This window comes from Odontomachus brunneus, unplaced genomic scaffold (assembly GCF_010583005.1).
Source record: "Odontomachus brunneus isolate Ranch 3 - 2012 unplaced genomic scaffold, Obru_v1 Obru_scaffold_052, whole genome shotgun sequence".
Classification (NCBI taxonomy): domain Eukaryota; kingdom Metazoa; phylum Arthropoda; class Insecta; order Hymenoptera; family Formicidae; genus Odontomachus; species Odontomachus brunneus.
The window spans coordinates 951,282-965,142 of record NW_022639502.1 but is presented as its reverse complement, the minus strand read 5'-3'; the positions used below and the strand labels follow the sequence as shown (position 1 = coordinate 965,142).

The 13,861-nt window shown below is 41.5% G+C and overlaps 3 protein-coding genes across 5 annotated transcripts in view; 2 read left to right on the top strand and 1 right to left on the bottom strand.

Annotated features, from left to right (window-relative positions):
• LOC116845487 overlaps positions 1-3,702 on the top strand; it is a 159,299-nt gene extending 155,597 nt beyond the window's left edge. Inside the window, exons 2-4 of one of the 3 annotated variants that reach the window (XM_032818239.1) lie at positions 111-209; positions 523-750; positions 2,868-3,702. In XM_032818239.1, the coding sequence (XP_032674130.1) occupies positions 111-209; positions 523-705 (282 nt within the window). In that variant the 3' untranslated portion in view covers positions 706-750; positions 2,868-3,702. Of the gene's footprint in view, positions 1-110; positions 210-522; positions 1,450-2,867 lie in introns of those variants that run through there. The other 2 variants (XM_032818240.1, XR_004378251.1) reach the window with 2 other exon arrangements.
• On the top strand, positions 1,637-2,874 carry LOC116845488. Its single transcript, XM_032818241.1, has 2 exons — positions 1,637-2,113; positions 2,201-2,874. The coding sequence occupies exons 1-2, from the start codon at positions 1,880-1,882 to the stop codon at positions 2,306-2,308; spliced, it is 342 nt and encodes a 113-aa protein (XP_032674132.1). The 5' UTR covers positions 1,637-1,879; the 3' UTR covers positions 2,309-2,874.
• Positions 3,703-9,315: 5,613 nt separating the features above from the next.
• Positions 9,316-13,861, bottom strand: part of LOC116845478 (neural-cadherin-like) — a 76,569-nt gene continuing 72,023 nt past the window's right edge. Inside the window, exons 14-24 of the mRNA XM_032818208.1 lie at positions 13,551-13,757; positions 13,156-13,427; positions 12,630-12,835; positions 12,404-12,546; positions 11,700-12,311; positions 11,312-11,612; positions 10,884-11,073; positions 10,577-10,818; positions 9,794-10,009; positions 9,554-9,709; positions 9,316-9,425 (exon numbers count right to left, since the gene is read on the bottom strand). Coding sequence (XP_032674099.1) covers positions 9,316-9,425; positions 9,554-9,709; positions 9,794-10,009; positions 10,577-10,818; positions 10,884-11,073; positions 11,312-11,612; positions 11,700-12,311; positions 12,404-12,546; positions 12,630-12,835; positions 13,156-13,427; positions 13,551-13,757 — 2,655 coding nt within the window. The remainder of the gene's footprint in view (positions 9,426-9,553; positions 9,710-9,793; positions 10,010-10,576; positions 10,819-10,883; positions 11,074-11,311; positions 11,613-11,699; positions 12,312-12,403; positions 12,547-12,629; positions 12,836-13,155; positions 13,428-13,550; positions 13,758-13,861) is intronic.

Below are 13,861 nucleotides of genomic sequence, written 5' to 3'. Positions count from 1 at the left end.
CGAGCGGATTCAAATGAGAAACGAGAGGAATGTTGATACACGGAGCGATCGATTTCTATACGTAGACGAGAGCACAATTATTCACTGGACATTTTCGTTTTGTCATGTAGATGTTAGTAGCTGCATTGAGTACAAATTTGGCGGTCAATATAATATGGATACCAATGATGCACGCGATCTTTTGTCTAACTCAAGAATCCAGTAAATGGGTGCGTTGAGTAGAAAGATATAATATTATCGTTTTATAATTTCCTCCTGCGGGAACTTTAGTGTAACTTGCTTTAGTATAAATCACTAAGTATGAAAAAATTCTCTGATATATAGTCGTTGATGTTGGAAGGGCAAGTAAGAGCTGACCATTCTTCGTTAATCGCTTCGTTTCTTCAAATCAATTTTTAATTTATTAGATTTCTTGTTAAAACTGAATCCCCGATAGTTTGTTCTTTTAAACTCAGATGTACCGAGACTCTCCTTGATATTAAATGCTAAGAGCTTGTACCAAAGCACAATGTTTTATTCTAGTTGTCTTGGTTGAACTCCACCATCGGTCTGGACAGTTACTCCTGGTTAACTATATTCGCGGACTACATGGCCAGGGAGTACGCGGCCACGCAAATGGCGTATTGCGTGTCGTTGTTGTCATTCGTGTGGATGTTGGACGCGACCGAATCTGTGGAAACATTCTTGGACATGTGGAGCAAGTAGTGAATCCTGACAACTCTAAATCTTATCCGCAGAAATGTCTGACATGTAATGAAATCACGATGCAACTTTACGAGTGCATAACGCTATTCTTAACGAAGAAAAAAAGAAATAAACATCGTTATAGGGATTTTAATATTGCAATTAATTCAAAACGAAAGACATTGACTTTTCAATCTTATTAATATTCTGTCCTATCTTTTATCCTAAAGTCCTTCGCAGCTTGTGGGTATTGCAAGTGGTCGTAAGCGTAAAGGCAAGAGTATCACTTTTAGCAACCCGGAAGTCACTCAGTGGTACTTTTACAAACTTTGTCGGATGATCCCATTCGTGGCAAATCGTGAACGTTACAGCTTCTCGTAATATACAATGTTACATTGGACTATACATCTGTTACATATTTATCTCGTTTACGTCCTCGTATATTTAATAAATGCTTCTTCGTGTAAATTATTGTGTTTGTAGTTACCTACGTGATAGTTCGCCTAATGTAGATACCCTTTAATGCTTTTTAGTAAAACTAATGCTTTTTAGTAAAGTATTTTCCTATTTCAAAGAAATAAATGTAAAAAGTCGGTATTAATTGTGGTAATGGTGATATACTGCGAATTTTGAATAATAATATATTGCACAGAGTTCGGAGTGACATTATCAGCGAACGAAATTATTGTAACCTAATTATTTTTCAACTACCCGGAGAGAATGTTGTAGTAAAAATTACAATATAATTTTAGTACTCTGGGAATAGCTGGCATTATGGTAAAAATTATAACAAGACATAGTAAAAGTGATTATAAATATATTAAAAATTACTATAAATGTAGTAAAAATGATCATGTTTATGATTATTTTTATTGTTTTATTATAATTTTCATAATAATGCCAGTTTATTCCTGGATTACTAAAATTGTAATTTTTGCTACAATATTCTCTACCAAAAAATGACTATAATTTCAATTATAAATTTAAATAAAAGTAAGTTTAAATAAAAACAGCAGAGTCTGTCGAATTATCATACACAGCTGACTTCATGTCAAACTTTCAGAAATATCGATTCAATGCATCATGTCTCATCTAAAAACTAGCTATAACAGTTGCGGCAAATCAAGTCTGTATAAACAAGTCTGAATGGCTAACTGGTACCGATATTTAACGAAGTTGATGAAATTGTACGAAAATGGCGCGATTATTGTACACAATATGGGCATTGATACTCAATAGCTTAGGAATGCCGATTTTTCAAACGTGTTTCATGGATTTGACAGAGGACGAATATGGCGAGCCGCTGTTGTCGAGTTCGTTAATTGCTTCATTTTTGGTTGCAACGGGTGTCTATGTTATTGTCGTCAATGGCACGATATTCCCCGAGTCCTTTCGAAAACCTAAACCCAGTTTTATGTTCTTGTACGAGGTTAGTGCGCTCTGCGAGCATTTCTTTACATTAGCCATTTTTCTTGCATTCTCATATCATTGCCTGTGTTCTTCATTTTTATTGCAGTTCCTCGTGACAGCATTTTTCATGGAATTCGTAATCGACTGTATATGGACACCGATAGACGTACTCGTTAGGATCACGCTACCGAAAAATCTTTGCTACGTAATGTAACTTTTCTGCCGATCTGTGTCAATATTGATACCATAATCTGTCACGAAAATTTATGCGCTTGCAAGCAGAAACATTTTAATCGATATTTCGTAAAGCATACACAACTGAGCCGCACCGAAGTCTATACTTATCAAAATTTAATTCGAGCAGATGCTTAGTCGACTGGGATGGGAAAACACCGCCGAGACATTGAGCGCGATAAAATCGTCTACGACGCTTCTCACCAACGTAATAGCCGCGACGTTCGTTTTGACGACTCTTCATGTAACGAGAGCTGTAAATTTCAAAGAGCTAACGTGAGTTTGGCTTCCTGAAGACCTGCTGGCTTTCTTTCGACGCTATGATGTTCGCTGTTATCGTTAATATTGTAGTCGTGACGTTATCGGGACATTATGCAATTGCAGATAACAGAATATGGATTTTACATTTCGAAAATAGTTCCAAGTCCAGTATATATTGGCATTCTTACATAACATTGTCGATGTGCTATTTTCGGGTACACATTTATTTTCATGAAATACACGATTTTCGTAACATTAATCAATAATCTGAAATTTAGGGATGACGGAGTGGAGTACTTCCTGTCGCGCTCACTCGAGAGATTGTGGCGACGGATACGCAGCGAATTTCCCAAAACCAACAAGGAAAACAAATGTCGTTGCAGCCATCGCGGAAAAAGCCGTAGTAAGAATCGCACAAACAATTACAGATAGTATTGTGATAACATTGACATTGGTTAGAAAATTCAAAAACTTCTCGAGGACAGCTACTAGACTTCACCTATAAGATTTCTCAATATTGAATTTGACATTAATAACGACGAAGGAGGGTGGGGAGGGGGATAGAATCTCAATCTCGAGTGAAACATCCGCCTTCCAACATTGTGATCTCGGTCATATTTTTATGAAAAAGAAGGCATTTATTTCGTTCGAACTGAAGTGTAAAGTACAAATGGTATATATAGATAATATAGTGGTAATAATGTAATAATTATAATCGTTAATAAATATCAATTCAATTAATAATACGGTGTGTCCCAGTATACTGCAGATTATTATTAATATTATTATTATTATTATTATATATACGGTAATTGTACTAATGGGATGTGTTCAGTGGCAGCGTTACATTATGTAATAATATGTATATCTTACAGTGATTTTTCTCTCTTTTCGTCGACCGACAGATAAAGCCTTTTCTCTTCCTTTTTTCCACTCTACGATTGTTTCCCTGTACCTCTCTTTTTTTCTCTTCCTATCACTCTTTCTCTCTCTCCAAAAGAACACCGATCCACGACATTGACAGAACACCTCCTTTCAAAATTAGATTATTCCGAATCGTTAAAGTGCCAATCTGCCGTTGATAGAGCCTCGATGTGCTGTTTTATATCACGAATTATACCATCAACTTCCATATTGTAAAATATAATTTGCCTCGGATTTAGATTACATTCATTACTTTTCGCATTTTAATTTTAAAATATAGAATCTTAAAAAATACTAATTAAGATAAAGAAGACTAATTAAAAGAAGCATTACTCGTTTAATTTCAAATGATCAGATATTTTCAACTTAACAGCTCATTTAATACGTTAGTACAAATTAGTTTCAGATACAAATGATATTTTTGTTTGAGAAAAATAATTATCTGAAGCTAGGCTTGGCATGCTACTGCGCGGAGGCCACTACTGATAAAATCGAACGAGAGGTGTTCTGCATTGTCTTGTACAAGATGTGATAAGGCGGACTAGTGCCGTTTTCTGATTTTATCCATTTTTACTCTATTTCTCTCAGCTTGTCCTTCGTTATGTTTTGTCCTTCCTGTTTTGAACTAAACGGAATTTGGTTAATGTTACGAGTTCGCTCGCGCTCGGCCCTGTAGTACCCCGTTTACAAAGTATATCTTTGTGCACGATTAGGCAGTGCTTAGAAGAGGTCGAGGATATGTCGGATGAGCATATGATTTTTTTTTCTTTCTTTTGCTTATTGCATCGGCGACTGAAAATGTTCGAGAAAACAGCATCGGTTTCTCGGTAAAACGTGAGATCTTTGTCTTTTCTTTTTTCTCAAAAAATTTCGTATAAGTACGCACACTTAGACGGTAATTTCCCGATTTTATATACGAGCGGGACTAATTCGAACTAATTCGTCTTCATTTGGAATGCGCGAAACCAATTTGTGGGATCGTCCACGCGAATGACGCAAGTATAGAGACGCTAATCGAACGATTATAAATGATTTTTAGTCGAATTCTTTAATATTAATTACGTTAATTAATCGCGCTGATTGCTGGAATGGACTCAAGGAACGTGTCGTTGCTTTTGTCTGCTCTCCCTCGAATGATTGTTCTTTTTTCTTCTTTTTAGTTCTCCTAATTGAATTCTCTATAATATTCCTCGATGACTTTTATTTTTGTAACTCGCGTTCTATATCTTCCGTATCTTCAACGGCGTTGGTTAAAAGTAAGTACGAGTTAAGTCAGTCGGTCGTAAATGAAATCCTCGTGAGCGTGAGCGTTTCTTGAGCAACTTTTCTGTTCTGTTCGCGGGCTTCTTGAAGCTTGTACAGGAATTGAAAGCGTTTTGCATTTCGTTGAGTTCGCGAATCTCGACGCTACGGATGCGGGAGAAGCGTAAGCTTACGTCCGAATAATCAAGTTTGACGAATAACGTAACGAAGATCACTTTAGATAGATTATTTTCACGCGTCTGTCGCGGAACCGACCTCTGAACTCGTCGAAATTGCACCGAGACGACTCGGCACGCAAAGAAGCCGATAAAACATCCAAAAGGTGTTCTAAGGCATCCGAAAGATAATCCGAGAGGCATTCTTCCAAATGTCTTCGAAACATCTTTCAGATTTTCGTGTCGGTTGTCGCACTCGGTTTCGATCTTTTCCCTACGTTCCTTCAGCCACCTTTCTAAAACTTCAGATTCCGCTTCTTGTCTTGTCGTGCGTGTTTCGCGGCTGACGCATTGAAAGCGCGTATTTTCACACTTGTCTACAAAGTTTTCACGTGAGACGACGAGGTGCACGGGTCGAGCGAACGGAGAAGACTTTAAGAGCCTCGTCGATGCGCAGACCGATCGCCATCGCGAATCTACGCGTTTGCTTTTAATTAATCGATTCAGTTAGTTAATCGATTTAGAACGGTTACAAACTGTGGGAAATATACGGCCGGGAAGTTCCTCCCTTTCATATCATCATTCCTTCCGATTCATCCATTATTTTTGCATTAGTTTATATTTAAATCAGGAGAACGCGAATAATCACTTTTTTCTTTTCCATTTTCCTCCTCATTGATCTCCGGTTCGAGCGTGCGATCGGTCGCGTCTCATCGACGTGTAAACGCTCGCATAATCAAACTGCCTTTTGTTTTTTTCTGCTTTTGCCACTGCACACACGCGACGCGCGCTCGCGCGCTACTCGATACAGTTATTCAACGATAATCTTCTTTCGTCCTCCAATAATCCCATTCGAATACTGTCTCTGCTTAGAATCTACTTGACGGGGAGAGGGGGCAGGAGGGGAGTCGAGTCGATGGCGGGAATGTCTGGAGAAACTAAGGGATCTAGGATGAACGGTGGGCTTCGATGAGTGAGGGATCTGCGGGCATCGAGAGTTTTCGCGAGTTTTCCTCGAGCGAAAAAATGACCATTCCGTGTGACACGAGTCTCGACATTTATTCGAAATTTCAGCAGGGAAATTCTCGAGAATTTCTCCGAAGTTCCCCGAAAAAAAAACTTTTGCTCTACGAAAGCGACTCAGACTTAAATTTAGTAAAGACCCCAACAGAAAGGTACTTCGATACATTTGTTTTTTCGTCTTATTTGAATTCTTCGATTTCAGAAGCAAGTGACTTCCAATTAGCGATCGCTGTCGGACTTATTGCTTGAGATAAGATTATTGCTCTGCCAAAACATGTGAATATTTATAGAAAATGAGTATTTCTGCTTCACACGATTCTGTTGTTGGGCATTTAATATTCGCTTACATTCATTCCCGAGAGCTCAGCGCCCAGGACATATTACATCGCGACGACATTACCAAAGACGCGTTGTCAGTCTTTCTCAAATTACTTTGATGTCGAGTGGACTTCTGGATCGCTCAGTTACGTTGTCACTCTCTCAGTGCTCGCAGCCCTCAAAAACAACGATAGCACGCGGGACATGTGTATATGTACGTGTGTGCGCACGTGCGTGTGTATATATATATATATATATATATATATATATATATATATATATATATATATATATACGTGCACGTTTGCGAGTATACGCAACTTAATATCACAAATTCGTTGAAAAACCATACGCAAACACGATCATTGGTAGGACAATTATACAGCGATGCGCAGTGACGCTGATGGCGCCGCGACACGTGTGCCGCGACGCCGGCACACTCATACACATGTTAATTACAATATTCGTACAAGTGCTTACGATGTATTTAAACGCCCACTCCTCGGCCCTAACTGGTAAATTGACTATTAATATTCCCGTTGAGAATTTTACAGGTTTCAGTCGGGGCTCGGGTGCGTGGAAAATTATACGAGAGGATCGCCGCAACGAGAATCGCGCGTGCACGAGGACGATCGAGGAGCTCGGCGAGCGTCGTTTCGCTCGTTGGATCGGAGCCTTTCTTGCGCGGGCCAATCGCTCGCGTTTCGCTCCGATTATCAACTGTGCGACTAGTAACTTTTCTTTGGCGTTTTCTAGATAAAAAATACTACGTTTTTCTCGTTTGAGGATATACTTCATTCCGGACTCGAAGCTTGTCGATCAACCGATGATCATTTTCTTCTCATCGTGAGATTCCTCTTACTTTCCCTTTATACGATATCTCTAACTGTGATATACAGAATGCTCTATGCTCATCGTGATTTCTTTTACCTCTAGATGATCAATTCGCTATCAATTATTCAATGTTACAACGAAAGATACGATAAACTCGATTTGTGGTTTGTACTAATATTTATAAGTCCAGAAATCACATTTGTGAGGTGACTCGACATAGACATAAGCGTGGACGTAAATCAACTTAATTTTCCCGCGGTTTACTAACATCTTCGTACTTGGAGAGAATCTTCAATTCACCACGATGTGTCGGGAATGTGTGAAAGAAGAAACTCAAATAGGGAATGAAACTTTCAGAATTTTAACTTTTACGTACTTCATACGGAATCGTCCTTTACGTTGGGGATTCAAGTGCAGAATGAGGTTGAAGAGATCTCAAAATTCTCGAGGGGATCTCAGTTTATTAAGTCGAAACGACGCTTCGTCGAGTTATTCGGGATGACTAGAACACGGAATCCTGCCATATTTCTCTTTCTCGCTTCCCTCGACTCCTCGTGCACGCGTATTTCATGTGCATACCCTCGCGTCGTGTTCTTCGCGCTCCGAATCCTCCTCTTCTTTCGATGACGTAAAATAAATATTAAAACTATATCGAGATATCAACGGTGAGCATAGTTTTAGCGATGCGAATCTCATCTCTCGTGTTGTCTGTATGTTCGTACGTGTCCTCTGTCTGTATATATATGTATAATATATATTTGTATTTATATATATATATATATATTTATATATATATATATTTATATTTGTATTTATATTTAGACTTTATATTCGCTATATTATAATTATAATAATTACATTACGCGCGCAATAACTCGTGCTCTTTTCTCTCTCTTTATTTTTTTTTCCTTTTTAACCTTTTCTTGGACTTTCTCTCGAGTTAATTACGATTAATCACTTTCCCCTCTCTCCTCTAGCGTCTCGTGCGCACCTATATAAATCCATATTTATAATATATATCATAATGTTCAATATAGTAGTAATAATGCTATCACTGAGGATGACGATGACGACGACGATAACGAGGATGACTCCCGACGTCGCGGCAACTAACGATACCTTAACGATAAACTTCTATTATATGGCAGACTATCTACGGTAGGATCGTTCGTCGAGAACGAGAGAGAGTACTCTGCACTACAGGACTCCTTCGCGTTCAGGACAACGAAATACTCGTCGAGGATACGTCCCGCAGGACTCGTGCAGAAGAACGAAGAAACGAAGTATTCGTCCGACGGAATCGCCGTCACCGGCGAATCTTGTTGCCGAGAACGATATATCATCGTGTTAATGTCAGTGTCCGTGTGTATGTGTGTACTCATGTCATATGTGTCGCGTTTGGTACATGTATGTATGTGTGTGAATGCCCATGATTACCGTCGTTACAACACATCTAACGCGCTCGCCCAATTCGCGACGATAAATAAATAAACGATCGCGCTGTGCGCGAGGACGACACGCCGATCTACGAGCCGACATTGACGACAACGACGCGATATATACCTATACGTATATATGTATATTTTAGTGTATGCGTGGAGATAGTTTACGGTGACTGATGAGCGAAACCTATGCGATCGGGGTGGGTGGTATCCGTTAGAAAAAGTCTCGCGCTTATCTTTGGATTTCACTACGTTTTTACGTATTACGTACTATACAGATAGGTAATGCGACTTCTCTCTCTTTTGTTTCATTATATACCACCTCTACGTTTATCATCGCATTATTGCAACGTTCAGTTTTGCACCTTTGACTCTCGAAAGGGTCTTTCTCCCGTTTGTATAGATGTGCTTTTATGTATGTATGTATGTGTGTGTGTGGGTTTTCTTTTGTGTACACGTGCGCACCGCGGATGACACGACCGTGTTGGCGTGACGCGACGACGCATCACGTGTTTCATAGTACTTTCACTAGACGCACAACTACGAGGAAGCTGTTTCTCCTTGTTCGATTTGTCACTCTCGAGGAGATGTATCCTCCTTCCTTCGGGATCGTCCAAACAGTTCGCGATGAATCCCCGGTGATGAGCCGCGATGTGACGGACGTCATCAGTTGTCTCGGTTGAGGTCGCACGAGCACTCATTCAGATGATATGGATCGTGTGACTCGGTGCGGTACGGTGTGGAGACTCGGTTGTATTCGGCGCTGATTAGTCCTCCTCTTCGCTCTCTTCCGCGGGTCCGTACATGTCGGCCAGTTTGTCGAATCTGGGACCCCAGGCGCCTAGATACTGATATTCATGTTGTTCGTCGTCCGTACCTGAAAAAAGAGAGAAAATTATCGAGCCTGGTACTTGTCAAGTGTGGCTGAAAAATAAGATTTATAAGATTTCTTCTTAAGATAATTCAATTTTTCCCAAATAGCTGGAAATTTTCCTCGCAACGTACCGGAGGCTAATGATGATAGGGAACCCGCGGTACTTCCGCCGCCTTCATACGCGTAATTCCGTAAATCGTCGAAGGGAGGTGCGTTTGGGTCGCTGTCGGCTCTTTTCTTGTGATCCTCGATGAAGATGCCGACGTTTGGTTCCGGTCCAAGTGGATCTGGAAGATAACATTTCGATCACTCATAGGCCTCATGAAATTGTCTCAGATTTTTTCCATAACCAGTCGAGAAATACAACGTACAGGTCACTTTGCACGGGGGAAGCTTGCCACCCATTTCCGGGATCGGACCACCGATCGGGATCTGCAAAGGCGTGATGTCGAACGCGGTCATGTCGTCCTCTCCACCGCCCTCGTCGTCGTAATTGATGATGTTCTCCCTCACGTCGTCGTCCGGTCCGGGATACTTTATGTGCGCCTCTCGTCTTCTATTGTAAACGACGAACACCAGCACGAGAACTGCAATATCGACATCGATTCAGCATTGTCGTAGTCGTTGCTCGATCATTATCAATGTTCAAATAATACTTCTCTCTGATGGGAATTCAAGTGCGTGCAAAGTGCAACAACGGCCCAGCGCGAGCAGTACGTTCTACAGTGTGACGTTGAAATGTACAAAGTAGGTGTCAGTCTTATCAGTTGGGACATCGAAACAAAAGCTTGTCAAGGACAAAGGGCTATCCCGCGCTATTGAGTGTGGTGCTTTGATTAGGCAAAACGCCGATGTCAGGGTAATTTTCGGTTGCGGGCAGAAAACAATGCAGAATTAAAGGAGCGAAAAATAAAGAAACGTGAGGTGTTCCGTAGTAAAGCTGGTTATATATTTCGGTTATTATTCAGTCACCAGTTTGTTACAAAAATAGCCAACTGAAACATAACGAAACGTGCACAAACGTAAAATAAGAATAATATCTACAGTAGCGTAATAACAACAGAAGTAGAAATATGAGCAAGCATAAAACAAATATACTCAACTATTAATACTGCAAAGTATTTAACAGCAATAGAAACTGCGGGTATACTAACCGAGTATAATTAAAAGGCAGACAAGTATGGCCGCCAGTGCACCCATACTGAGTTTGAGCGTTTGGCCTTCTTGGACCAGCTCACAGTTCTCGCCCCAGAAGCCATCGGGGCAGATGCATCGGTATCGGAATCGTGGATCCTGATTGATGCATCTGCCGCCGTTCAGGCAGGGATAATCGATGCACTCGTTCTTGTCCATACATCCTTTATTGTCCGGTGACGGAATCCTTCCCTCTCCGCAACTGTATCCGGAAAATTACGATATACTTTGCTCCGATGAAAACACCACAATAGCAACGATACTCACGTGCAATCATATTCGTTCCAAAGATCGATACATTCGAAGGGATCTTGACAGATGACATTGGCGCACGGTTTGTTCGATGGACAGTTCCTCTCCAGATTTCGCGCCATCGTTGCCTGACCCCACTGAGTCCCGTTCATAGCAGGCGGTAGAGGAAGATGCTTTCCTTCTAATCTTATGTCGTCCAAACAGCCTAAAATTTTAATTATAAAAATTATTAAAACTTTACTGCTATTTTTTTTATCCGCGTCATTAAAACATTCGGGACAGAAATTATTGGAAATTACACAATATAGCGATTTGATTTCCCCAATTTCTCACCGGAAAAGTACAAATAAAATATTCCAATTTTTATATATCTTATTAGATATTATATTTATGTAGAAAATTACATTTTTCTGTAAAAGTTCCGCCGCAGTACAATAACTTACCCTTCTGATAGTCCGCGTAAACCTCAAACGTACGGACGCCGGTGTACTCCGCCTTGCCGCCTGCGTAGACGCCTTCCTGCTTGTCTACCAAGAGCCACTGGTGGCCTTCGAAGGAGAAGGTCTCGTTGAATCTCCGTCCCTCGCCGCCGTCCAGCTCTAGGGTCGCCGCGGATCCGTACCTGGACACTCTCACCGTATGCCATTGTCCATCGTCGACGGCTATCGCCGAGAGCCAGATATCTCGCTCCTCTGTTCTGAGACTGTTCAGGTTATATCTGAAGTGCAGCCTGCTGTCTTTGATCTAGAATCACACGCGAGCAAGCATCGCACAATTAGTTGAAGTTGTATCGAGCATCGATGAAGACGCGCTCTGTCGAGACACACTCACCTCCAAAATGGCGTACTCCCTGTTGTGCTGATCGCTCACCCTGAACAGCTCGCCGTGGATCTCCCGGGTACGGAATCTCAATTGCACCTGGGTAGAATATTTATCGGGCTCGAAGGATAACGCGTACTTGGCGTAGCTTTGAGGCTTGAAGGTAGTCGGGATGGTCGGTGTCATGCAGCCAGGACCGGTCCAGCCGGGATTGCATTGGCATCTCGCCTCGGTGAAACTACCCACGCAGGTGCCGTGTTCCCAACAGCGGAAAGTCGACTCTTGGTTGTTGCAGATCTCCTCGGTCTGGGGGCAACCAGCGACGCTGTTTCGCGACAGGCCGGGATGGGCCAGATCGTATAGCTTGCTGTTGTGGAAGAGGTTCTTGATGCAGCCGTCGAAACCCTTGCCCACCGGCATGTGCTTCCACTTGTAGTGCGACGGATCAAATTGCTCGACGTAAAGGCCGCCGATCTGCAGTGGTGCATTCACGTTCAGGTACTCATTAAACGGCGGCACTATGCCCTGAGCTTGACAGCTGGTGTCGTTGAACTCTGGCGGGCTACCATCTTCCAGCTCGGATACCTCCGCAGACTTGCAGTAGTCAATGATGAGTTTCACGGTCTGCAACAGAAATATAAGACTCACGTTTAGAGTATGCTTTGCTTTTTGGATAAAATCGAAGCTTATTTCATTTCTACGAAACAGTGACTCACCTCTGTGTTCCAAAAGATGTCGAGTCGATGCCATTCGCCGTCGTCCAGAGTTTTCTTTGGTTTTACTTTCAACTCCAAGGTGCCGGATCCGAAATCGATCAGCAGTCTCGGTATACCGCGTTCCAATTCGACTGAGATGAAATCTGTCGGCGGATCGGCGCGATAAGTTTATTAATACATAATTAATACATGATACCTGACCGCCATAAAGAGGTCGTAGTCTTACCTGAAACCATTATCTCGTCGGACTCGGGAGGCACGATCGGGCCGTTATACAATAACAGCCCGTCGGATTTTCTCGTGATGAACTCGAAGCTTAAATGACTGTTGTCGCACATCTCCAAGGCGGGATACCATGCCCAACCGTTGCCACGGAAGCTCCTGGCAGTTTGCTGACACCTCGGACCGTTGTAGCCAGATGGACACTGACATCTAAAATAATAAAATAGATTAGAAAGCTATTATATTATTTTAATTATTTAAATCTATATTTTTCTCTTTCTTTCTTCTACAGAAACTTTAATATTTTTCATAGAGAATTTCTCTTATAAATTTTTCTCTTAAACACAGAAATGCTTTAAAATTTGTTTTAATCCAAAGTATTTTTTAATTTGAGAAATGTTTCTAATTTATTCGATTATTATAAAAATAAGACGGTATCTACTCCTCTGACGCTCTGAAAAGTTTTCTTCTGTGAAAATAAACGCGGTTTGTAATACGTCGATGTTGAAATCCAATTAATTTTTACTCACGATAACCCAAATCGGTCCTCCACGCAGCGTCCACCATTGTAGCAGGGACTGTTCCTGCAAGACTCGCCTTTGCTGAAATTGCGCGCTCCGCAGGTACATTCGGCTATCACATCGACACGCACGCCAACAAGAGCGGTTCTATTCGCGTTCACCATGTATGGCAAGCTGCTGATGTCGAGAGTGTTCGTACAGCTGCCTTCGCACATCTCGTTCTCGTAGTAACACTCGTCGATACCGACCATGGTTATGTTGATGCCCACGTCTTTCTCAATCTGTCAGTCGAACGTGCAGTTTCATTGATGCATCTCCGGATATTGTATTCGGAACGATTTTCGAGATGATACCAGGTTTTGGAATTTTATTCCCAATAAAATAGTTTCACGAGTGGCACTTACCTCTTCACGATGCATGAGAACGATGCCATTGAGCCTGACTGGTTTATAATACAGTGAGCCGTGCGCGGCGAATCTGACATCTGTCAATGGTGGATGCATCCTCCTTAACTGTACACTGAAGACGTCCACGTTGTCTCTGTCTATGTTCAGCAAGTGTGACAGTTTGTCCCTAAACAGATCCACTTTGCTTCGAGAGAGAGTTTGATTCTGAAAATCAAGCAGAGTTCATATTACCTGTCTGTGCTGTTAGTTTCCACCTGCAACTTGTGTAAATTTTACTCGAGAGCACAGAAGACGGATGAATTAAGAAA